This window comes from Musa acuminata, chromosome BXJ3-7 (assembly GCF_036884655.1).
Source record: "Musa acuminata AAA Group cultivar baxijiao chromosome BXJ3-7, Cavendish_Baxijiao_AAA, whole genome shotgun sequence".
Classification (NCBI taxonomy): Eukaryota; Viridiplantae; Streptophyta; class Magnoliopsida; order Zingiberales; family Musaceae; genus Musa; species Musa acuminata.
In genome coordinates this window covers 38159326-38184881 of record NC_088355.1, presented here as the reverse complement: position 1 = coordinate 38184881, position 25556 = coordinate 38159326, and the positions used below count along the sequence as shown (strand labels likewise).

General features: G+C 37.9%; 4 protein-coding genes across 10 annotated transcripts; all 4 read right to left on the bottom strand.

Moving 5' to 3' along the window:
- Positions 1-1024: 1024 nt before the first annotated feature.
- LOC103992455 (protein ABA AND ROS SENSITIVE 1) lies at positions 1025-5939 on the bottom strand. Of its 2 annotated transcripts, none has more exons than XM_009412152.3 (8): positions 5787-5939; positions 5526-5719; positions 4492-4591; positions 4205-4352; positions 2582-3077; positions 1531-1606; positions 1364-1410; positions 1025-1275 (listed from the first exon to the last, which is right to left on the bottom strand). In XM_009412152.3, exons 2-8 carry the CDS (start codon positions 5606-5608, stop codon positions 1086-1088), a joined length of 1140 nt encoding a protein of 379 aa, XP_009410427.2. In that variant the 5' UTR covers positions 5609-5719; positions 5787-5939; the 3' UTR covers positions 1025-1085. The 2 variants fall into 2 exon arrangements, with proteins under 2 accessions (XP_009410427.2, XP_018684771.2); XM_018829226.2 differs by having other exon boundaries at positions 5526-5716; positions 5787-5936.
- A 370-nt stretch (positions 5940-6309) lies between these two features.
- Positions 6310-12926, bottom strand: LOC103992452 (uncharacterized). 4 transcript variants are annotated; one of them, XM_009412149.3, is made up of 10 exons: positions 12467-12926; positions 11843-11897; positions 11712-11747; positions 11579-11623; positions 10997-11080; positions 10254-10319; positions 10037-10075; positions 9013-9112; positions 6690-6999; positions 6310-6602 (listed from the first exon to the last, which is right to left on the bottom strand). In XM_009412149.3, the coding sequence occupies exons 1-9, from the start codon at positions 12649-12651 to the stop codon at positions 6845-6847; spliced, it is 765 nt and encodes a 254-aa protein (XP_009410424.1). In that variant the 5' UTR covers positions 12652-12926; the 3' UTR covers positions 6310-6602; positions 6690-6844. The 4 variants fall into 4 exon arrangements, with proteins under 4 accessions (XP_009410424.1, XP_018684395.1, XP_018684394.1 ...); XM_018828850.2 differs by having other exon boundaries at positions 12403-12542; XM_018828849.2 differs by lacking the exon at positions 10037-10075.
- A 143-nt stretch (positions 12927-13069) lies between these two features.
- Positions 13070-23575, bottom strand: LOC135643207 (proteasome subunit alpha type-4-like). Of its 3 annotated transcripts, none has more exons than XM_065159903.1 (2): positions 23456-23575; positions 13070-14031 (listed from the first exon to the last, which is right to left on the bottom strand). In XM_065159903.1, exon 2 carries the CDS (start codon positions 14028-14030, stop codon positions 13278-13280), a length of 753 nt encoding a protein of 250 aa, XP_065015975.1. In that variant the 5' UTR covers position 14031; positions 23456-23575; the 3' UTR covers positions 13070-13277. The 3 variants fall into 3 exon arrangements, with proteins under 3 accessions (XP_065015975.1, XP_065015974.1, XP_065015976.1); XM_065159902.1 differs by lacking the exon at positions 23456-23575 and adding an exon at positions 16923-17353; XM_065159904.1 differs by lacking the exon at positions 23456-23575 and adding an exon at positions 16884-16905.
- LOC135642948 (probable sugar phosphate/phosphate translocator At4g32390) lies at positions 18335-18904 on the bottom strand. The gene has a single exon (XM_065159427.1). It carries the CDS (start codon positions 18902-18904, stop codon positions 18335-18337), a length of 570 nt encoding a protein of 189 aa, XP_065015499.1.
- Positions 23576-25556: the final 1981 nt, after the last annotated feature.

Genomic DNA, 25556 nt, shown 5'->3' with positions numbered 1-25556 from the left:
AGGCCTGTGGTCGGGCTCGAGCTGATATGTATTACGGCAAGAATATAGAGCTTCCAATAATATTTTTAGTCAAGTTATTAGAAAATGGCTATTCCAAACGTCTGATAGAACTGAATGAACTTGCAATATGAGATTCCTTTTGGGTTTTCTAATTTAATTAATTAATTAATTGATTAATCATCCTGGATAGTTTAAGTTAAAAAAATCTTTAATATTAGATTTTTATCGAATGACATCCCCATAATTAATTTTTACAAAGGGTCATCTCTTTTTCATCAATCACTTTCAATCATTGTTGTCTCGACTCATCGTTGTCTCGACTCATCATTGTCTCGACTCATAACTATTGCGCCTCCTCAATGAAGGTTTATCGATAAATTATAAGAGGAAGAGATGAAGGTTTATCGATAAATTATAAGAGGAGAAGAAAAAGGAGAGGAAGAGATGAAGGTTTATCGATAAATTATAAGAGGAGGAGAAGAAAAAGGATAAATTATAAGAGGAGAAGAAAAAGGAGAGGAAGAGATGAAGATTTATCGATAAATTATAAGAGGAAGAGAAGAAAAAGGAGATGACCACGACATTGCTCGTGGTGAGAGCAAGAGCAGCTAGGACAATCATAAGCGAAGGCAATGATGATCGAAGATGACACTAACAATGATGATGATGGTTGAAAGTGACTAACGAAAGACGAAAGGATTTTTTCATCAAATTGACTAAAAAAGATTGCCCATGAGTGAAAACTATGGGACATCATTTGGTAAAACCATAACAATACAAAAATTTCTAGATAAAATATCTAATCATCATTATCAAACGATTAATTTATATTTAGTAATATAAAAAATAATTCAATTGACAATGATGAAAATATCAACTATTAGTTGGTAAAGACCTTGATGAAAGATCTTGATGATTTATCATAAGATTCTAGACTCAAATCTAGTATTCTTAAAAAAAAAAAAAAAAAAAAATCTACAGGTTTTTCAAAAGACAAATCAGAAAGAAATGATTGGGACAAAAGTTAAAAATGAGAGGATACTTGCATACAAAATAGGTCTGTATGATCAAAATAGTTGTACAGTCTACAAATGTTGAGCCCTCCAATCCACTGCAAAGTTACTGGTGTCATCATCGTCACCCTCCTCGTCACTCGATGACTCATCACTAGACTCCTTGCCCAAAAACGTCGGGGGTTGCTGTAATCTTGCAAGACGTTCTGCCTTCGCCTCAATAAGCTTCTTCTTTATCTCATCCACCTTCTCTTTATATGCCCTGTGATAGTTCACAGAAAATGTAGGAACAATCGTAAGTCTTTTGGCATATATATTTAACATGAAGTTGCCGGAAAATAAAAACTCACTTTTGCTCCAGAGAACGAAACTCCTCCATCTCATCAGCAGCATCAATCTGCAGCAGGTACATGAGATTTGTGACTTCCCAAATAATCAAATCAATTGTTTATTTGTTAAGAAAATCATTTTCAGCCGACCAGCACAAATAAGAAGTGCAAAGCAGAAGATTGCAAACCTCTTCTTCTTCCAGGCGGTCATCCACTTCCTGCAAATTACCTTGGATTTCCTTCTCGAATTCTTTGTATGCATCACTGCATTAATATTGACCACAGTTATACTTCCATATCCACATAAAAGAAAACTTGAATACGATAGTAATAACAGTTGAAAATGGAAGGAAAGTCCAGACAGCAGCATTCTTTGTTAGAAGACCTTTATGTATGTGGTGCAAACAAGTTTATCAACACTATTTCCAAATTGTTAGGGTCAATAATTTGTCAAATTGTAATCAAGAGGAGTCAGGCTGAAGGGAATGGCACAGCCTACTTGGTCTGCAGAGGGCATACATAGTCCAACAAATGCAATAACTGACTGAAAGCCCATTCTACCATTGTTTTCTTTTTACCGGATTAAAAACCGTAAGGACCATCCTCTTTCAATCTCTCTCTTTCTGTCCTCTCTTCTATAATGCCCAAGCCTCATGCCTCAGGCTGCAAGTTTGCTCCCATATCTGGTTGACTAGAGCCTTTCCTAATCCTAGCTTCTCTCGTCACTGCCCCAACCTGATTCTTCTGTCATTTTCACCAGGCCAAAGGTGGGGTATGGTCAAAAACATCCCATGTTGCCAGCAGCCAAGTACCCTCTAGCTTTCTCAAAGCCATTGACAATAATAAATTGTCCTCTTGCCGATGATGACTTTTTCTCCCTGCTGTCTGTTTTTCTCTTCCTTTTTCTTGTCAAAATGCCTACTGTATAATGTGTCAGCATCATACATTACCATCACTGTCCAGACAGGGGACAGTACTCAGTAACAGTCAAGATTTGATTGCTTAACACGAACTAATGCAACAATAATCCAACAAACAAATTTGAATCCTAAAGTACTTAGCTGCAAGGAAAACATGTCAAATATGATTGCAAAAATGACAGTACGTTTAGCAGACAATCTGCCATGGCAAATTTTGTAATTACAATAAGCTTAATCATTTCTTATACCAGATTGAAATGAGCAATGGAGAAACTTAGATAGTAGCATGATGGAAGAAGTACAAGTAAAAGAGGCTTACTTTATATCAACTTTAACAGGTTCAATCCCACGTGCACGGAGATCTGCATCCTTATTGTCAAAAAAACCTTCTGGTAATGCTCCTTTAACTTGCTTGGTATCAGATCCATCGATCTTTTTTGATGCTTGACTGGTCTGATTGGAACTATCCAGAGTTTTGTTTACCTTCTTGAGTTGTAAATTACTTTTGTCTTCTATCTGTTTTAAAGGCTGATCATCAGTTCTTTCATTGTTGTCGAAAAAGTTATTGGGAAGAACCCCCATATCTTGCTGACCATCTGTGCCACCCATCATTTTTGACGGCTGATCAAGCTTAGTAGACAGTTTACTCACACTTGTTTCCTCACTCACCACAACCTTCTCACTTCTAATGTTCAGAGACTCTGGTGCATTCAAGGGCTGACTAACGGGAGATAAATCTTTCTTGCCTTGTTTATAAGAGAAAGAAGAACCAGCTGGTGTGATAACAGACTGGGTCGTCCCTCCCAGAACCGTATCTAGACAATCAGATAGTCAAATGAGTTAAACAATAAATATGAGGACCACATATGAAGATGATAACTTGAATACTGTAAATTTGGTAGGTGCAAGCACAAAGTAATAACTAACAACAGGACCAATACAAGAATGAAGCACAGGAAGTTATAGAGCATTCATCTGGCATACAATCATATGATTTGCATTATAGAAAACCAGTACATGTAATTAATCACACAATACATCTGATGCAGATTCAGCAAGAATATAATGAAAAGAAAACAATTGAGTGACTCGGCAAAGTGAGCAAAGACCTATTGAAGTTTTATCTACTCCATTATCTTGGATCCATCCTTCTACAATAACTTAGATCTACATAATAACATTTACACAATAACTTAGATCCATTCTTCAAGTGAACAGAAACTATATAAGTTAATTTGGAAGTAGAGCAAAGACGTTCTTTCAGTTCCTTGATATTTAACATTCATGAAACCACATTATGATCTAAAAATGAACGTGTTGGTCTGATCCCAATTGAGGACCTGAAAGTGACAAAATATCACAAAATCTATGTGGGATAGCAGATGGTTGCCTCATCTTTGGCATAGAATTGCACTAAAATTATATAGATTTGCTGACTAATATTTATTTTGATTGTTCTGTAGGATTAAGCATAGAAGTTGAGTTTACTCCAAAACACAACATATTAAATCTGATTGGACTACTTTATCTCTCACTGAGAAGAGACAAGAGTTCTCAATGAGTTCCTATTCCGTTTGTGTTGTGCACAAGTTTTAAAGTCTTTTAGATGGTTGCTTACTTGTGTTGTTGGTAATTATTCAAAAGAGGACAATCAATGGGTTGTGGTGAACACGACAAAAAAATGGTGAAATAGTCTCATTTGCATAACATTATTTAGATGATTATTTACCCAAAAATCCTAAGAAAAGAAAAATCTTTGCTAACAAATTATGACTCAACTCTAATTCAAAAGACCTCATACTTGACTTCGCTGATCACAGATCATAGTTTTCAGCATCGGCTCATTGTGTCCACACAAGATTACTCGTTCCTTACACTTCTAATACACAATGTGCTTAGCATCTAAACTTATCAAGAGGCCAAGCTGAAAAGGCTATCTTACTGGTCTTTTGTCTCTTTGCACCTTGACCATCAAAAAAGTCTGCAGGCAATGTGGAAGACGATCTAGTTTGTGACACCTTTGGAGGTTCAGAGCCTAGATTATTCTCACGAGGCAATCCACCAGCTGTAGCTTTTAGATTCTCAATAGCCTGCATCAAGAACAGTGTGAAGGCACCCATTATGTGCTATTTTCAGTAATCATAATAGACATCAAGTTTGATTAAAAATCTCTCACTCACAGAATGGTTAAAAAACTGAAGAATAGTCACAGTGACGAGGAAACATTACCTCATGATGCTTCCTAGAAACTTGATGTGCAGGCCAATTTGATTCTGACTTCAAGACAATGTTGCACACTCGGCAAACTGGCTGATCATTCTCATTATACCTACAGGACCAAAAAAAACCCTTTATTCTAACACTTGCCATCATTTCAGCTAAAAGCAATACATGTAATTGAACTTCCAAAAGATCATTGTCCCAACTCAAATAATATAATAAAGCAATTATGTCTGTCTAGCTCACTAGTGTCACAATTTAGGAAGTTTGATATGTTATAATCTTTTAATTAAAAGAAAATCCTTGCCACTAGCATGAAAAGAATAAACATGCATCGGAGGAGAAAACCTTATAGAAGCCTTGATGGACATGCACCTGCACATCTATTGCATTTTTCTCATTGACCCCTGAACCATGCATCTTCTTCTACATTTAAAATCCATAGACATCTCCATAACGACTCGTAATAACTAACAACATTTTCCTAAGAACTGAAGTTTCAGCATGGTAGCATGTCTGAGTACGTGTGCAACTATGCAGTCGTCATGGTACCAGAGCATGTGGTTCTAAACTATGTGAAAAGGGGTGGCGAAAGCAATTGATGAAGATGCTTCGTGACTAAACATATGACAGAAGTGAAGAAAAACAGATTTTTTAGCATGGCATAAGGAATGATGAATATTGACATGCATACATAAGCAAATTTTTAGGTATGTCCTTTTGCACGACAAATCATAACGTACAATTGTAAATCTCCAGAGTTAACTCCTCTATCCGGATTATAGTTGAAGGCTAGAGGCAAAATATCTGAATTATTGTATAAGCTCACAACATATATGGAGATAGGCAACTGTAAGCCTATATCCAGCAAAAACAATAAAGCAATAAAATTAATAGGAAAACAACCTCGAAGATCTTAGAACAAGAGATAGAAGTGAAACTATATTTACTAACAGAGGAACAACAATCAACACAGCAAGTGACCTTGACAAACGGAGAAAGCTTTGACGATCGCGGAAGTAAATGCGAGGATTCTTGAGTACCTCACGAGGGGAGAATCGATGCGCTTCTCACGCTTTTGTGCCTCTCTCACTTTCGAGCGAAACAGGGCCCTCCTCTGATCCATCGCTCAGCTCGACTCTCTTTCTCCCCAAACCAAATTCGGCGATCGCTTCAACCAAACAAGAAATCAACGCCTCCCGAATGACGAGCAGAAATTGATCGCAACCCTAATCTTCTGACATTCCAAGAAAAGCGTCAAATGCTTCCGACCGACCCACAATCCGTTTGGAGGAATCAAATACCTGAGCCCACGGTTCAATCCAGGATGGATTGCTCGCTCGGTGTCGCCATGGCCCGATCGAGCGACGGAGAAAGCAAGATCAAGACCTTTGAAATCCAACGAGTTCTCTCTCGCCTCCCTAAAACTCGATTGAGACGCGAGCTGATACGAAAACGATTGATTGAATCAAGGATTTCAAGGAAAGGAGAGCCGAGGGTCCGCTGGGGTTTCTTCGAGCCGGCGTCGGTTGGAGTTAGCTATTCCGTGGCGACGATTCGGCCCGGCCGAAAGAGATTGGAATCAGGACAGCACCGGTTCGACCAGCGTGGTTTGATTCATCAATCGGTTCAAGAATTGGTCGGTTCACTCTTTAAGCCGGTCTATCAGTACGGTCTAAAACGAGCTAAGATTAAACCGATTGGGGCTGCACGCTCGGCCTAAACAGAACCTCTATAGATTGTGTTGTGTTCACCTATAGCGACCAATAAGCATTACTACAAGAACACAAACATGCACAGAGACCATCAAGTATTACTACAAGAATATAGAGCTTCCAATGTGCTTTGAATTCCCACATTCTTATACATGATTTGATCAATCATATCAAAAGATGTATTTTCTTCTATGAAACAAGAGATTACATTAGGTTTTAGTCCTCTTTATCAACAAAATGGATGATATGAATACACGAACTAAAGGCTGGTCATCTGAAATGAACATTCAAGCCCAAATTGCTGGTCTGCTTGGAAAATGATTTACGATTTAAGCAGCATCACCTTCCGAGAACTGTGGAGTCATGCATCGAAGTAGAAGGGAGATCGAAACCACCTGACTGATCCTGTCATAAAGAGAAGAGAAGTTGAACAGATGGAATGGGCTGAAATATAAAGGAAGAGTAACAAAAATGACGAGAGGAGTTGTTTACCTGAAACAAGTTGTTTTGGCTCCAACACTAAGTGTGACGAAGATCCCAAGAGAAATAAACCATGATGCCCTTCCAAAAACATGTAAAATAGAAGAGTGACGCGTTAAGCCAATTCTCGTAAATCTCAATGCTATCGACCATAGCTTTTTACTTGCTTAACATTTTCCAGCCTGGCCAACTTGAAGAGTGGCAAGATGAGCTAGCCTATGTATTTCGTCGAAATTTCTGTGTCTCATGGCTTCTTTCTCAAATATAGCATCTGAAAGTACAACAGCTGAGGCTCCACACTCAATGTATTTTCTGATTGAATCTGTTGATAAGCATGAAAAGTTGAAATAAGAAGTTAACTAAAACATAATCCAATCCTAGAAGCAATCAAGGATTACAATATTGAATGATATCGCCCATACTGAGCGGTATGTACCGGTCCGCCAGTAGACCGGTACGTGGACTGCTCGCTACCAGGCGGTACCATTAATCTGCTATGGAGCTCTATTAGGCGGTAACGGTCGAAAAATAGGCCGATAATGGTCAATTTCGACTATCGCTGCCCTCCCTCGACGATCCCAATCTAGGAGGTAATAGAGGTGGCGGCTCGGCTTCTTCTTCGCTGTGATCTTTGTCGAAGGCTAGAGACGCCTGTGGCCGGTGGCTTCTTCTTCATACCGTACCGACGTATTGAGCTTCGCTCGGTACAGGTGTACTGAGTTGTACGTCAAGATGTACCGTTTGGTATATATATATATATATATATAATATAAAAAATAAAAAAAGGAGGCGTACGTTGCCTCGGCAACGTCGCTTCCTTTTCTTCTCCTCGTCACGTCATACGAGGAGAAGAACGCGGTCTTCTCCTCATCTGCGGCGTTCGGCGAAGACGTCGAAGGCTGGAAATAATATTATTTTTTGACATGCGCCAAGTTTGAACATTGTAGCAACAAGTGATGAATATGCTAGACTTATATTGAGGATCAGTTTCCTTGGAAGAATACTATCATATAACTAGTAAGTTCATACTACACAAAACAAGTGTTTACAGCATGAATGACCAAATAGGTGCCTTTTTCACCAAAAAGATAATAGTAAAATTGTGCAAGTCAAATTTAATGAGAATAGTCAGTTTGTTGGTGTCATATAAAGCCCCATTAAAAAGATTCATAATAAGCAAGACCAATGATTTTATAGGTGCCATTTTGTCCGAAATTCAGCTGAAGTATGTCTCAATTTAGAAGGGAGCATTTGTATAAGTCTGTAACATTTAGAATCTTTGGTTATAAATTTACAAATGTCTGTAACATTTAGAACATATAGAATGGTAACGATGATATTATCAAATATCAAGGACTATAAATTTACAAATGGGAAGAAAGGCATTTACAAATTGTGCCTTTTCTTTGACTACATTAACAATAGCGCATTTATAAAGCTTATGCAAGAAGCATCTTTAGTTCACATGGAATAGCTCAAATAGCATACCATGATCCAAAGAAAAGATTGCAAATGAATGATAGTCAATATATTAACTGTATAATCTCCAGAGCAAAGGCTTGATCAACTAATTCAATTTAACTTATATATAAAATGCTTCAAGGATAAAAGATGCTTTTTTGCTGGAATTAACATATACATATATATAAATATATCTCAAAAAGGGCTTTTTTTTACATGTATATAAATATAACTTATATTTATATACATATATATAAATATATCTCAAAAAAAGATGCTTTTTTGATCAACTAATGTGATTAAAATTAAAATCTTTATTTGTTTCCTCTTGTTAAGATTTTTTTTTCTCCACCGAATACCCACCTAGGATTACCCCTCTAATGTTGTCTATACAAAAAAGGGTGGAACCTCTGCAGAAACCTATTGATCGTACTTTGGGGATAAAGTTTGAAACAACTTCAGAGGAGCACCTCAATGTGCAGCAATCTCAGTGACACAGTGACATGACTCCCGTGTATCTTCCACACCTATGGAAAGAGCATAAGCAGCAAAGGAAATGGAAAGAAGAGACAAAACATAAGCAGTCCTCGAAAATTAAGCCAAAGAACCTTGGATGCACAATTCTTGACTGCTATGTGGTGCACACTAAGTTGTGACACATCTTCCGTAACAATGTATTATACATTCAGTAATATTTTGGGTCTGAATAAGTTGTTGAAATATCTATTACAGATGAAACATGTGATTCAGTGCAGCTAGTTATGATGTGCCTTGGTACAAAAAAGTTAAGAAGACAGCAAACATAATGAGAGTAAAATGTTAACTAATGTAAAAAAAAAATATTGAAGAAGTTTGTGTAGTTGAGATAGCTAACCTGTCGTGGTGCCTTGCGAAGCAACCATTGGAATATGGGGGAATGGTTTTTTAAGTGCTTTTATATAATCGCATCCACCTAAGACCGAAACTGGATAAATCTAGAAAAGAAAAAAAAAACTAAAAAGTGACCATTAAATATCTCCTTTTAAGATTTTGAAAAGTACAGCAGATTCTTTCTCCATGCAACATGATACAGCATGAAACTATCAGATATTCCAATATGATTTGCCAATGTACCAGCAAATAAAACACTATTGGTAATTTGGTACTAATATAGCTCTGCTTTTATTGAATGACCTCATTAAGCAAGGTAACTCATAGAGGGTTCCACAAAAAGGGTTGGAACTATTGATGCCACGATAAAAGTAAGGACCTTATGCTTTCTTATAAGTTCAATAGTGGTTTCAGCCTTTCAGGTAAGGTTTACCATACCGTGGAATACCACTTAGTATACTATAAACAGTACATATCGGTCTAACGGGGGATCGGTACGGGCAGTATATTTGTGCACCCCCATGTACCATGTGCCAGTACACTCAATATGGCTCAGTACAACTCGATGCGTACTATACCGATAGCTAGTCAATATACTAGTATGGATCAGTAAGGCAAACCATGGTTTCAGGTTAGTAGGTAATGAAGTAGAGACAAAAGACAGCTGGCAGTAATTGCCTATATAGAAAAGAGAGCAAGCAAAGTTTCCCTAGCAAAACATTTACCAAAAGTTTTTTGTTACATAAACTCAATATCGAGTCAGTTTTTATTTCCCACTTTTGCTCATATAGGTTATCACCAAGTAAAAGAAAAAAAAAAGCAAATATTTGTTCTTTTATTTATAAAATGACAAATTCAACATAATCACCAAGGTAGACAAATCAATAACTACCATTAATATGATAACTGCAAAAAATTACTCATTTCTTAACTATAAGCATACAAAATTGCTACAGATTCATACACTATTCTTTAGTTTCAGTGTTGTTATAATCATTTTACAGCTATGAAAAGATTATGAAGGTCACCTTGATAATTCTTGCACCAGCATTATATGCAGATAATACCTATACATCATAATAATTGAGTAAACAATTGGAATGAATAATAAGCTAAATAAACAGCAAGTATGCGTGCTTAAGAAAATATGGTATCATATTGCTATAAAAAAATATAGTAAAAATGATAAAATTAAAAGAATGCATTTTATTTCATTATATTTGGGCAATGGAAAAACAGACTTACTTCTGTTGGCGTCATCGCTCCTGGAATATATAAGACATCAGTGTTTTGAAGATCTAGTAATATCTCCTAAAACAAAGAAGCAACAATGAATGTGCGATATCTACCATAGAGACACTAATGGTATTATACACTGATCTGAGGAATATGGATTTGCACTACATCTGAAACCAAATTCTGGTCACACCAGGGGTTTTGGGTGATTGAATATCAGAATGTAGGACAAAATGAATAGAGCATAACATTACAATATAAATTAAAATACTTCAAAAAGTTTACTCATCAAGTAAGAAAAATCATCGTATATAATTTATAATGTTTAACCAAGCAAAAATACCAGAATCAATAATAATACCAAATAAAGGATCTGTCTAGTGCATGAGACTACCACTAACATAGAATTTGAGAAGGATCATGGTACTCAATTTTACCTCTGCAAGCAGAGAGGTTGTTACTAAAATTCAAATCCTAGTCGCCAATGTCACATAGGAAGGACCTTATGGTGATGCCAAAGCTCGAACTTTTTCAGAGCATAATCCCTATGACAATATCAACATGACAAACAGGAAAAACAAGAGTAAGCTAGAACACCGTGCAAGAGGGAAAGTGCATCACTAATGATATCTTCATTTACTTTATCAAGGAATGCAAGAAATTATAAAGACAAAAAATACAGTCGACAGACCTGAAAGTATAGTTAACATATAAACAAACCAAATCTATATGAATTAAACATGGGCTCATACCATGACTGTACCAGGACTCATGAGAAACTGGGCTCCAGCTTTCACAGCTTTTCTTGCATCCTCAGCATTTAAGACAGTACCAACCTACATCAAATAAAATGTAGAAATTGATATCATCTAAAGCAGCAAAAGGATGCTGAAAAATAATTGCATAATTTTTCAGTCAATAGTCATACAGTTTACTCGAAGATATTAATAAAAAATAAAGCAGTTTTATTCAGATTTCTGTGTGTAAGACTAGACGATAACAAAGACTGCCACCAAGTAGACGTTCACATCCCATTTCAATTATTTATGATGGTATAAAATTGACATTTCAATAATTACATGAACATAAGCTGAGATATTTATATAGCTGAGATAACATGGACAAATACAGGCACCTAAGTTTTACCTTATATTCTGATGAGATACTTTTGGTTACAGTTTTGTTGTGGTTATAAAATAGCTCATTTGATATTTTATCCTTGTCCTTGTCAAGAATGTTTTCGGAAACCCAAAGGTTTTGAAACATAATAACATTGTGCATACAGCAAAATGACGGAAAGCCAGTATAGCAACTCAAAATTGTTGTTAACTTACCCCTATTACCGATGAAGGATAATCCTTTAAAAGTCCTCTTATCACCTAATAGAAAAGATTCATGAGTATCTTTACATATGTCTAATCAGAAAAGGCAAGAAGAATTTTCACACATTAAGGAACAAGAAACAACCTCCAACACACCTGGAGTAGACATCACAATCTCTAGCTACACATTTTAGAAAGGAAGTCTTATTAGACAATGGTGGCAAATAAACTCAAATATCATTTGAAAAGCTAAAACAACTTCCGAATAGGACTTACAACGGATATGCCACCACTAAGAGCAGCACAAGCAGCTTCCATCGCGGTATTTCCACTACAAAATATTTTTCAAGCATAAGCCATATTCACCATTTTTGTAATCTTAGTTCAAGCATTTAAATAGCATGCATATGAAGAATGTTAGAGGCAGTTCTAGCAAAATCCAAAATAGGAATATTATCCTAAAAATGTGATGAAACAGTATCATAATCATCAAACTAAGAAACATAACATATTGTTTTAAACATGTGGGTTATAAACATAACCCACCTAACATAGATAAGTACACAGATTAAGACAGCTTAACGAATCCTTAAAGACTTCAAACGTCATTATCAACTTATCATGTTCGGATAACTGAGAAACTATTGGTTCCAAAAAGCATCTAGTTCATTTCCTAGGCATTAGAGAAGGTAAAAGAACACACGTAAAAAGCATCTAGTTCGTTTCGAGGACATCGAAGACGGTGCAATAACATACGCGAGAATGAACGCTTTGAATCAATTCTGTTGGAAGATTATACTAGGAGCGCTCACAAGTCATACAAAATTACAGCTTACATTGATTGATAGCTTCATTGTCAGATATCGAAAAAATGGGAGACGAAATGGGGGCGGGAAGTACTCTCGAGCTCGGAGGCACGCGATGAGCCTAGAGTCCAGGATCGCCGGTAGGGCTTTGGGGAGGGAAGGAGCAGCAGGAGCGGTGGTGACGGTCTGTGCGCAAGCGCAGGCGACTGGAGATAACGAGCGGCCACCGGCACAGAGAGGAGGCCGAAAAGGAGGAGAGAAGCAGCTCGCGAGAGCCATTGCGCTCTTGCCGACGGACGGACGGGGAAGAGGAGAGCGCGCGCGACGAGTTCCGGCCGATGGGTTTCCAAGTGAGCGCCGTTGGCACGTGTGAGATAAGGCTGAGTCGTCTATCAATTGGGATATTCTCGAGTGGCAAATAAGTCTTTTAACTTCTTTTTCGTGTATGTCCCATCTCTGCTTCACCTATCCTCTATCAAAAACACAAACTGCGGTCTCGAGCTTAGAAACAGATTTATATTCTCATTTGAACTCAGATATATTATAACTTGGTGTGAATCTACTATTACAAACTCTGTCTTCACACTAAGCATTTGAAGAAAGTAATATCTTTCTTCACACTAAGTATGAAATCTGATCGAGCCATCCTCAGCCACACAGCACATGATTTTAAGACAAAGCTACAACCCCCAAAAAATAAACAAGCGAAGGATTCAAATTGAAAAGTTCATACAAAGAAACATGCTTTGCATTTTAAATAAAAAGATTTATATTTCAAAACATAATTTTTGAACCCTAATCCAACAACTGTTCTAAGGGGGCACTGTCATTGGATTGCAGGTGCTAAGTAAGTTCCCATCAAAGATCTCCAGGGGCCAATATAAGTGACTCAGGAAACCCCGAACCTAAGCGGACTCCGTCGCAGCTTGAGTTACCCCATGCTTCACCAGCAACTTCTCCAGTAACTCCGGCTTACATACCTGATACTTCACATCCCCAGAAGGCTCGACAAAAATTTCTGCCAGTTCAAGCTTCTCGGATGTAAGGCTTGTGCTGTCCATCGTCTTGCTCAGCACCATGAGTGCGAGCTGCACCGCTTCCTCCCTTGTGAAGTCATCTTTGTAGTCTTGCTTCAGCATCGACTGTGCTGCCTGGTTGTTGGCACCAATCGCTGCAGCCTTCCATCCGCTGTAATTGCCACTAGGATCACTCATGTATAGCTGGAAACCATAGTTCTTGTCCCATCCTGCAAAAAGGAAGGAAACCCCAAAAGGCCGGAGGCCACCGAACTGGGTGTAGCCCTGCTTAGTGTCGCAGAGGGATTGAACCAGCTGCTCAACAGGCATGGGCTCCTGGTAAGCGAAGGTGTATCGCTGAGCCTGGACTCGGGCAGTATTGATTAGGATGTTGGCATCAGACATGATGCCAGCGACAGCACATGCAAGGTGGTCGTCGATCTTGTACATCTTTTCAGTTGATCGGGACGTCTGGAGGAGTTTGGAGGTGACCTTCTTCTCGCCAACTAGGATAACACCATCACGTGCTAGGATGCCGATAGCTGCCCCAGCATTGCCGATGGCCTCCATGGCATATTCCACTTGGTACAGGCGACCTTCAGGGGAGAAAATTGTTGTCCGGCTATCATAGCGGCGAGACATCCTTGAAAATTGCAAACATAAAATGAGTAAAGTAATTGGGTTGATTCACATAAATGAATAGAGGTGTATAATTTATTTCATGACACATTATATACACAGAACTGAATCAGGCACAAAGATTTATAACATAACAAAAAACAAGGAGACTTTATGCATAAGAAGAAAACAATGGATATAAAACTGGGGGATCCAGGCTAGTGGATTATATGTCAACTGAATTTGTATCAGAAAGAGTTGGAATAAAGAACTAATGATGAAAAAATGAAGTACAAAACAAAATTTTGGCTATTATTTCTAGCAAACGTATGAAAGGACTAGGATATATAGTTGAGTTACAATATCAGGATAATTGCAACTAGCAATCCATGACAGTAAAAAGCCAAATTCAGTTATAGGGTCCATGCGATCTAGACTTGCTTAACTTGAACTGACACCCTAACATGTTGGTTCATGTCTGGAAAATGTAGCCTGCTAGTAGTTGAAGTCAGGTCAAATTCGTATCAAGCATCTACATATCATGCCAGTTTGCACAACATAAGTTCACCAAATAATGTTATTAGGTCTACAGCACAACTTCAACATTCCCATCCAACTTGACCTGAACTTTGGCCTCATCCATTTTATTATGTATCCCGATGTTCTACTTGTTGCTCATAATCATTGAATCAATTTTTCGTCAATTGCATGTAGTCATGGACAAGGCCAGTTGATCGGTAATCAATTGAAAACACGACACACATGCAATTATCTATTTTTCCATTACTTTCATACTTACCTTTACAAACTCACCCTCACATTTATAAATTCTTCATGAAGGAGCCATGTAAAATTTTTTTTTCTCAAGGATTGATGTAAACGAACAACCAATAACATCCTTTCACAACCAGTAAAGATTTTCATATATTCTCTTTTTTGGATTCATAAATAAAAGCCTTGTCTTGTCCAATATAGCCATTTTTACACCTGTCTGTCTTTGCTATTTCTCATTTTTAACAATCAATTTAGTGAGACAATTGACAAGAGGAAGAAAATAATGGTAAAGGTACCACAAAGAGAAGAGAGGAATGAGAAGCAAAGGGAATAACCATGAGCAAGAAGAGAAAAACGCTTAGGGATTAAGGGAAGGCAGTTTCTGTTGATAAAAATTTGTCACATCAAACTAATCACTAACAACAATACACTTTCCACAAACAAAAAACACACACACATAAGGAGTCAGTAGGTCTATTCGGTAAAAACTCTAAAAAAGAAATAAAACACGGAACTTCTGTCTCAGCCCATGATGTTGTGTAGCTAAGACTCCATACCCCATTAAATCAAAGCTCGATAGATATGATCACATGGACATAATCCTATCCCAAAACCAAATAAAATTCAACTTGATAGGGGAATATTCGCCTTCAACTGGGGCTTGATTCGTGGCTGCTAACTAGGCAGAAAGGACAAAATGTGACAGAACAAATCTATAATGTCAACAACAATCGGAGAAGAAAATATTTCCCAAATATTTTCCATTTCGTATTTCGAATAATATTTCCTAACTGCTTGTGGTTAGGGAACCTGGCTAAGGGGACTTGGTAGGGAGTCCCATCCGACAAAGGTCTTGATGCACGAAAAGGGACATCGGGAGCTAGACCCCACCCTCGGGAATCACACATTTGGGTGTCCTCAACCACATCGGGCAGGATCCTCGCAACAGGTCAAGCTGATCGACTATTTTGGTGAGGATCACCGACACAAAGATTTAACAGAACTAAAAGTAGACTGAGAATAGCAGTAATAAAAAATACTAATCGATCAACTTAGATCTAAAAAGCAAATATACATCTGAAATCAAATGAAACAAAAAAACAAAATTCTCCAAAAAATACATGAAAAAGAGATAATCTACACCAAATACTGATTAGATCTAAAACTCTAATCGACTCTGACTCAAGCTGGGCCCCGAATCAGGTGTGGAAATAAACTCAAATCTTTATCTACCACAGTTGACCGCATCAACTCTGGTCCCATCCCTCTCATCAGGAAGAAGAAAACCCGATCTTGAACCTGACTCACAATATATCTTCTTACGTGAAAAGGCCTTACGGAGTTACTTCAATACCTTTTTCTTCATCACCCAATACAACTTAGCCAAATAACTCATACACAAACAGATCTAGGTAGATGCCCTTCGTAACCTGTGCCCAAGAATACTAGCAACAAATCACCTGAGCGAGATATGAAATCAATCTTTTTTGGTACTTTCAGGTTTCAGCACCAGAGATATCATCTATGCATGTAACATGTGCAAGAAAGATGTCTCTTTGTTTTATTCATATCCGATCTTATTATATGATAAGCTATTCGCATTAAATGCAGGGCAGTATAACAAAAGCACTTCATCCTAACATACAGAAAAAGAGGAGAAACCACAATGTAAATAAATGGCAGTGCTTCTAGGTTTCTGTGAAGACATCAGCATGAAACATAAATAAATATGCTGCATCATACAAATGAAGATTACAATCCCTCAAATGTGGCATACACACAGGATAATAAAGATCTATGAAACAAAAGTTTCTTCGCGAACTGAATGATCTTAATGATACCAATTCAATAACGAAGACAATCAACGTAGACGATAATATTGTGAGTCTAATAGAACACTACAAAGTGCAGACGAAGATTTATAGAAGAGAAAAACAAGACCTACGCCTTCAAATCATAAAGAAAAAATAACAGTAAATGATCTCCAGTAAAAAAAAAACCCTCCCGAACACGGATCGAAAGAGATGATCATACTCCAAAAAAGCCTCAAGTGTACGACAGCCACGGAAGGTAGCAAATGAGGGATACAGACGAATAGCGTACAATTAATAGAAAAGGGCCAGAAAAACAAGGCACGCAAACCTTGATTGCGCGAGAATCGGCTCGTTTCGTCTTCCTGCAACAGATCGGGAGGGAAGCGGAGAAGGGCGGCGACGGAGAGAGGACAAATCAGGGAGGAAGAGATAATAACAAGAGCTAAAGGCTAAAGCTGCTTGAACCCCAAGAAAGGAGTCGCAAACGAAATGGAGTGTTACCGGGTCGGATCTACACAGCTTATGAATCCGGATCCGCTTAACGGACAAGACTAAGACGCTTGCGCATCCAATAATGTCAATGGATCCGAATAAAGATGTCAATGGATCCAATAATGTCAACCGCAAAAAGAGTTGTGAAAAGCAACAAAAAATGGCAAGAGCTCTCACTGCTCGTAAAGGACTTGTGATAAGCTGTTCATGATCGAAGTTGTGAGAAGAGAAAGGGCTAAAATCACAGGTCATAGGCATGAAATCTAGTGGTCTAAAAAGAAGTTACAAAGTTATGTAACAGGATTAACTTTTATACATTAATTTGAAAGTAATAATTTGTAATCGCTCCAATATTTCTGTCTCGATATTTTGTCCACATGAGCAACGATTTACTTTAGACATTTATCCATACAGGTAGACGAGTAAAGGATGAACCCGACCTTCTTCCTTCCAGATAATGCTTATATGTCATATGATGATTAACCATTAATATATTCTCTATCAACCATGCAATTTAAATAGCTTTTTCTTAACTTATAAACATCATCAACTCTCTAAAAGAAGAATTTGACTGCCTGAAACAAATCAGCCAGTCAGTCAGTCATAAACACCATAGCAGCAAAAAAAGAGGATCACAAAATATGCTACAGGAAATGCATGCTTGTGACAAGAGGCCTCAAGATTAGCAGCATGATATGGTGATGAACAAAAAAAACCAAGAAAAACATCCTGGTCACTGAAACAATACACCAAGATATATATCATTCTTCTCATCAGAGAAATCCGATAAAATTGAAACAATCCAGAGAGGATACACATCATTCAATTTTCAACCCACACTATTCACATCTGAATCATTATACCACAGGTTCTTAAAGTAGAGCACACATATCACACAGAAAACAAAGACAACAACTACTAGTATGGAATGTGTTTTCCCATGCCATTCCTTCACTATCAAGTTCAGTATTGCGCCTGCATGTGTCACAGTACTTGAGATGAAATAGTTAATGTTAATGCCTATAAAGTGTGAATTGTGCATATGCATCAGCAGGGGATCATAAGATAGTGATGTATCATGCTGTGGTACAGTACACAACAATACTTCAATACATGGATCAGGTAGTCATCTTAACCAGTTCCTACAAAGCAAAAGATCAAAGTTCAATAGACCAGCACAAGCTTTTTTTATTTTTTACCACCCATTCCAAAGAGTCAATTAAATCATGGGAAGCATTTCAGGTGGGACTAATACTTCACTGATGGCTGATCAGAAAAGTTAGAGATCATCAGTTTTATTTCCAACATGAATAACTCCAGATTTAGCCCCTTCTGCTGCCGGTAAGCCGTCTCATATATAAATGCACCAAGACATCCAAAATCAGTAATATCAGCAAATAACAAATTCAAAAGACACTTTGTGTGAATTTCATCCAAAGTCAGTAATATGAGGGCTTTGAGCATCTGAATGAAGGAGACAGAGAGGTACATGTATGCGGAGTTGGAGAACCAGAGGGAGAGGGAGTAGAGGGCGCCGATGGGAACGACGGAGGAGAGGTAGAAGGCGCGGGTCATGGACGGCGACGATGGGGCCTCGACGAGGCGGAGCACACGGACAACGAGGAAGGCGATGGCGGAGTAGAAGGCCATGTGGATCATGGTGAGGCTGATGGGGAAGGGCCAGCCATACATCTTGGGATCGAGGATGTACTTGTTGTAGACTATCACCGTGAAGCTGAGGAAGATCCAGATCGACACATACGCGTACGACAACAACACCTTCTTCAGCACCCCATCCGCCACCGTCGCCGCCCTCATGACGCATGATGCCGACGACCATGACCGCCTCCTCCTATTCCTTCTCCTATACTCGATTAGCTTCTTTGACGCGAAGCATAGATGGGAGAACGACGGAGAGGCAGACACAAAGGCGAAGGAATTTTTTGGGGGCAAAGACAAAACAAGTGTGTTTATTTATAAAACAATATTTTAAGAATAAATCATCTTTATATATATTTTATTTTCAAAAAATAGATAAATTTGATATATAAATCACGAAAACATTAAATGATATTAAATAAACTATTTTAAATTTTTAAAAAAATTAATATTAAATTTTATTTTTTGAATTCATAAAATATATGTAATAAAATGGCCAAAATGTGAAAGCGTATGTTTATAGAGAGAGAGAGAGAGAGAGAGAGGGAGGGAGGGAGGGAGATGTATATGATATTTTGGGATCTTTAAGGAGTAGGTATCCTCCCCTGTTGATATCCCTTAAGTAAATCTTGCACTATATGAGACCTAAATATAGCATTTTGTGATGTTGTGACACTTGCCTGTTGATGAATTGATGTATCGTGGCTGATGAGTCAGCACGGCTTGGTCCACGAATCGATGTCAAAAGTCTTCGGTCAGCTGAGCTAGTTGCCGAGGTCAATCACACCCTCAGGACGAGATGCTGGCGTCGGGACGTTAATTGGCATCTCTCGATCAGGACGTTGGTTGGCGACTCTTGGTTGAGGTGGTCGTAGCTCGGGGGCGGTTGTTGTTCTGCATAGAAAGCCCTCGTCGGGTGGTTATCGACTTTAGCCCCTCAACGAGCAAGTCAGTGCTTAGTTGGTTTTATTTTTTGCCCCCTCTCCTGGCCGGGTGTCGGCCAAGGGTTTTTATACTATTATACAAGGGTCGGCTATACGCGGGTTTGGCATGACGGCTGATCCTCGAGGGGCGAGATGGTATCTTTGTGCGGCCACCATCCCAAAACAAGACGTATCGAGGAACGTCTTGGTACAGGTTCTGGCTCGGCATGTGGAACTGCTCCTCCTGCTGACCTGGCGGCGGCGTGGCATGGCGTTGATTATGATGTGGCCAGAGCCCAAAATATACCTTATCAATATCCTCGAAATATACGATAATGAAATGTTTTTGTTGCCAAATTGAAGAGCCGTGAGTCAAAATAATAAAAAATATTTTCAACTCGGATGACTTTAAAAGAAGGAAAGAAAATGAATATTAGACCTTCCAATTATGTATTTTTTCGGTTCACAACTATCGACATGAAATGAATGAATGTTCGATGAATCTCTACTTTAATCGATCGATGGTAAGATATAAATTGTGGAATTATAAGAAAAAACTTGATTCATTGTTGCATTATAATATGATTAATAATAAAAGAAATTATAGTGATCAAAATCAGATCGAATCATTAATCGGCCTGATTGAATCATCATCGGATCAGATGAGTTGAAAATCTAATATGAATTAATTCATGCGATCGGTTTCTGAAAAATCCGTATGAACTCACAAAGGGGACATAGAAATGGAAACCTCTCAATCAATTGAATATTATCACCCTTAGAGTTTCCCTCAGCATTCTGCTTCACCTCCGAGAAGATGGATAATAATAGAGGCAAAGTGATATGGAGGAACACGAGAGGAGTCAAAATTCTTCGCTAACCTCATCACCGGGTTGCTGAAGAAGCCTTCTTGCTGAAACTAATAAAGCCTTGGATTTCATTCTGAAAGAGGAGGAAGAAAAAGGGTTGAACTCTACTCTTTAATTCTATCCCCCTTCTTGTCGGACCACTAACAAATTTTCTAGTACTAGTGCCAAACTAAAACAAATCTTCTTTTGAGAGGATAGTCCTTTACATTACATGATCATTAGATGATCATTGCCCACCTACTTTATAGGGTAGGATAGGGTTGATTCAAATAAATGAATAGAGGTCTATAATTTATTTCATGACTCATTAAACACAGAACTGAATCAGGCACAAAGATTTATAACATAACAAAAAACAAGGAGACTTTATGCATAAGAAGAAAACAATGGATATAAAACTGGGGGATCCAGGCTAGTGGATTATATGTCAACTGAATTTGTATCAGAAAGAGTTGGAATAAAGAACTAATGATGAAAAAATGAAGTACAAAACAAAATTTTGGCTATTATTTCTAGCAAACGTATGAAAGGACTAGGATATATAGTTGAGTTACAATATCAGGATAATTGCAACTAGCAATCCATGACAGTAAAAAGCCAAATTCAGTTATAGGGTCCATGCGATCTAGACTTGCTTAACTTGAACAGACACCCTAACATGTTGGTTATGTCTGGAAAATGTAGCCTGCTAGGTCAAATTCGTATCAAGCTTCTACATATCATGCCAGTTTGCACAACATAAATTCACCAAATAATGTTATTAGGTCTACAGCACAACTTCAACATTCCCATCCAACTTGACCTGAACTTTGGCCTCATCCATTTTATTATGTATCCTGATGCTCTACTTGTTGCTCATAATCATTGAATCAATTTTTCGTCAATTGCATGTAGTTATGGACAAGGCCAGTTGATCAGTAATCAATTGAAAACAAGACACACATGCAATTATCTATGTTTCCATTACTTGCATACTTACCTTTACAAACTCACCCTCACATTTATAAATCCTTTCACGAAGGAGCCATGTAAAATTTTTTTTCTCAAGGATTGATGTAAACGAACAACTAATAACATCCTTTCACAACCAGTAAAGATTTTCATATATTCTCTTTTTTGGATTCATAAATAAAAGCCTTGTCTTGTCCAATATAGCCATTTTTACACCTGTCTGTCTTTGCTATTTCTCATTTTTAACAATCAATTTAGTGAGACAATTGACAAGAGGAAGAAAATAATGGTAAAGGTACCACAAAGAGAAGAGAGGAATCAGAAGCAAAGGGAATAACCATGAGCAAGAAAAGAAAAAACATCTGTCTCAGCCCATGATGTTGTGTAGCTAAGACTCCATACCCCATTAAATCAAAGCTCGATAGATATGATCACATGGACATAATCCTATCCCAAAACCAAATAAAATTCAACTTGATAGGGGAATATTCGCCTTCAACTGGGGCTTGATTCGTGGCTGCTAACTAGGCAGAAAGGACAAAATGTGACAGAACAAATCTATAATGTCAACAACAATCGGAGAAGAAAATATTTCCCAAATATTTTCCATTTCGTATTTCGAATAATATTTCCTAACTGCTTGTGGTTAGGGGACTTGGTAGGGAGTCCCATCCGACAAAGGTCTTGATGCACGAAAAGGGACATCGGGAGCTAGACCCCACCCTCGGGAATCACACATTTGGGTGTCCTCAACCACATCGGGCAGGATCCTCGCAACAGGTCAAACTGATCGACTATTTTGGTGAGGATCACCGACACAAAGATTTAACAGAACTAAAAGTAGACTGAGAACAGCAGTAATAAAAAATACTAATCGATCAACTGAGATCTAAAAAGCAAATATACATCTGAAATCAAATGAAACAAAAAAACAAAATTCTCCAAAAAAATACATGAAAAAAAGATAATCTACACCAAATACTGATTAGATCTAAAACTCTAATCGACTCTGACTCAAGCTGGGCCCCGAATCGGATGTGGAAGTAAACTCAAATCTTTATCTACCACAGTTGACCTCATCAACTCTGGTCCCATCCCTCTCATCAGGAAGAAGAAAACCCGATCTTGAACCTGACCCACAATATATCTTCTTACGTGAAAAGGCCTTACGGAGTTACTTCAATACCTTTTTCTTCATCACCCAATACAACTTAGCCAAATAACTCATACACAAACAGATCTAGGTAGATGCCCGTCATAGCTGTGCCCAAGAATACTAGCAACAAATCACCTGAGCGAGGTATGAAATCACTCTTTTTTGGTACTTTCAGCACCACAGATATCATCTATGCATGTAACATGTGCAAGAAAGATGTCTCTTTGTTTTATTCATATCCGATCTTATTATATGATAAGCTATTCGCATTAAATGCAGGGCAGTATAACAAAAGCACTTCATCCTAACATACAGAAAAAGAGGAGAAACCACAATGTAAATAAATGGCAGTGCTTCTAGGTTTCTGTGAAGACATCAGCATGAAACATAAATAAATATGCTGTATCATACAAATGAAGATTATAATCTCTCAAATGTGGCATACACACAGGATAATAAAGATCTATGAAACAAAAGTTTCTTCGCGAACTGAATGATCTTAATGATACCAATTCAATAACGAAGACAATCAACATAGACGATAATATTGTGAGTCTAATAGAAAACTACAAAGTGCAGACGAAGATTTATAGAAGAGAAAAACAAGACCTACGCCTTCAAATAATAAAGAAAAAAGAACAGTAAATGATCTCCAGTAAAAAAAAAAACCCTCCCGAACACGGATCGAAAGAGATGATCATACTCCAAAAAAGCCTCAAGTGTACGACAGTCACGGGAGGTAGCAAATGAGGGATACAGACGAATAGCGTACAATTAATAGAAAAGGGCCAGAAAAACAAGGCACGCAAACCTTGATTGCGCGAGAATCGGCTCGTTTCGTCTTCCTGCAACAGATCGGGAGGGAAGCGGAGAAGGGCGGCGAGGGAGAGAGGACAAATCGGGGAGGAAGAGATACTAACAAGAGCTAAAGGCTAAAGCTGCTTGAACCCCAAGAAAGGAGTCGCAAACGAAATGGAGTGTTACCGGGTCGGATCTACACAGCTTATGTATCCGGATCCGCTTAACGGACAAGACTAAGACGCTTGCGCATCCAATAATGTCAATGGATCCGAATAAAGATGTATTAATTAGGCTGCAATTTGGCTACTAGTGACGGGGCCTTTATGCGGGCCAATTGGGAACGTACTTGGACTGGGCCAGAGAGCGTCGGTCGCGAACGATCCATTTGCTTCCAATTCGCAGATTGGCTTGCGGAAACCGCAAAAAGCTTGTGAAAAGCAACTAAAAATGGCAAGAGCTCTCACTGCTCGTAAAGGACTTGTGATAAGCAGTACATGATCGAAGTTTTGAGAAGAGAAAAGGGCTAAAATCACAGGTCATAGGCATGAAATCTAATGGTCTAAACTCGACAGTGCAAAAATATCCAAGATGGTAAACGAAGTGATTTTGAAGTAAAAGTATTGAGCTTCCAAAACACGATCCCTCCGACGTTTAAATTAGTGATCGATGTTTTTTTCGATATAGATTTTTCTAAAAATAAAGTTACGTAACATCGAGGATTAATTTTTATACATTGACTTAAAAGTAATAATTTGTAATCGCTTCAATGTCTCTGTCTTGATATTTTATCCACATGAGCAACGATTTACTTTAGACATTTATCCATACGGGTAGACGAGTAAAAGGTGAGTTGGACCTTCTTTCTTCCACGATAATTTTCACATGATGATTATGTGTCATATGACGATTAACCATAAATATATTCTCTATCAACCATGCAATTTAAATGACTTTTTCTTAGAATTTGACTCCCTGAAACAAATCAGCCAGTCAGTCAGTCATAAACACCATAGCAGCAAAAAAGAGGATCACAAAAAATGCTACAGGAAATGCATGCTTGTGACAAGAGGCCTCAAGATTAGCAGCATGATATGGTGATGAACAAAAAAAACCAAGAAAAACATCCTGGTCACTGAAACAATACACCAAGATATATATCATTCTTCTCATCAGAGAAATTCGATAAAACAGAAACAATCCAGAGAAGATACACATCACTCAATTTTCAACCCACACTATTCACATCTGAATCATTATACCACAGGTTCTTAAAGTAGTGCACACATATCACACAGAAAACAAAGACAACAACTACTAGTATGGAGTGTGTCTTCCCATGCCATTCCTTCACTATCAAGTTCAGTATTGCGCCTGCATGTGTCACAGTTCTTGAGATGAAATAGTTAATGCTGATGCCTGTAAGGTATGAATTGTGCATATGCATCAGCAGGGTATCATAAGATAGTGATGTATCATGCTGTGGTACAGTACACAACAATACTTCAATACATGGATCAGGTAGTCATCTTAACCAGTTCCTACAAAGCAGAAGATCAAAGTTCAATAGACCAGCACAAGCTTTTTTGAGTTTTTACCTCCCATTCCAAAGAGTCAATTAAATCATGGGAAGCATTTCAGGTGGGACTAATACTTCACTGATGGCTGATCAGAAAAGTTAGAGATCATCAGTTTTATTTCCAACATGAATAACTCCAGATTTAGCCCCTTCTGCTGCCGGTAAGCCGTCTCATATATAAATGCACCAAGACATCCAAAGTCAGTAATATCAGCAAATAACAAATTCAAAAGACACTTTGTGTGAATTTCATTCTAGCAAACTAGGAATTATTCAGTTCATCCACATCAAATGTTGTAAAACACACCACTTGCTACAAAAATTTAAAATCTAATTCTCACTAATCAACAATTAGATGGTCTTAGCACCCTACTTAAAGCATGCAAAAGGTGGAATTCTTTCCTACTGACTTTGCATGACAATTGCTTCAGCGAAAACAATCTTTCCAGCCAGATGACAATAACTATGACCCTTTCTATGTAGAGTTTCCTCATTTAACTTTGAAAGTACTATTAGCACCATTGATAAATTAATC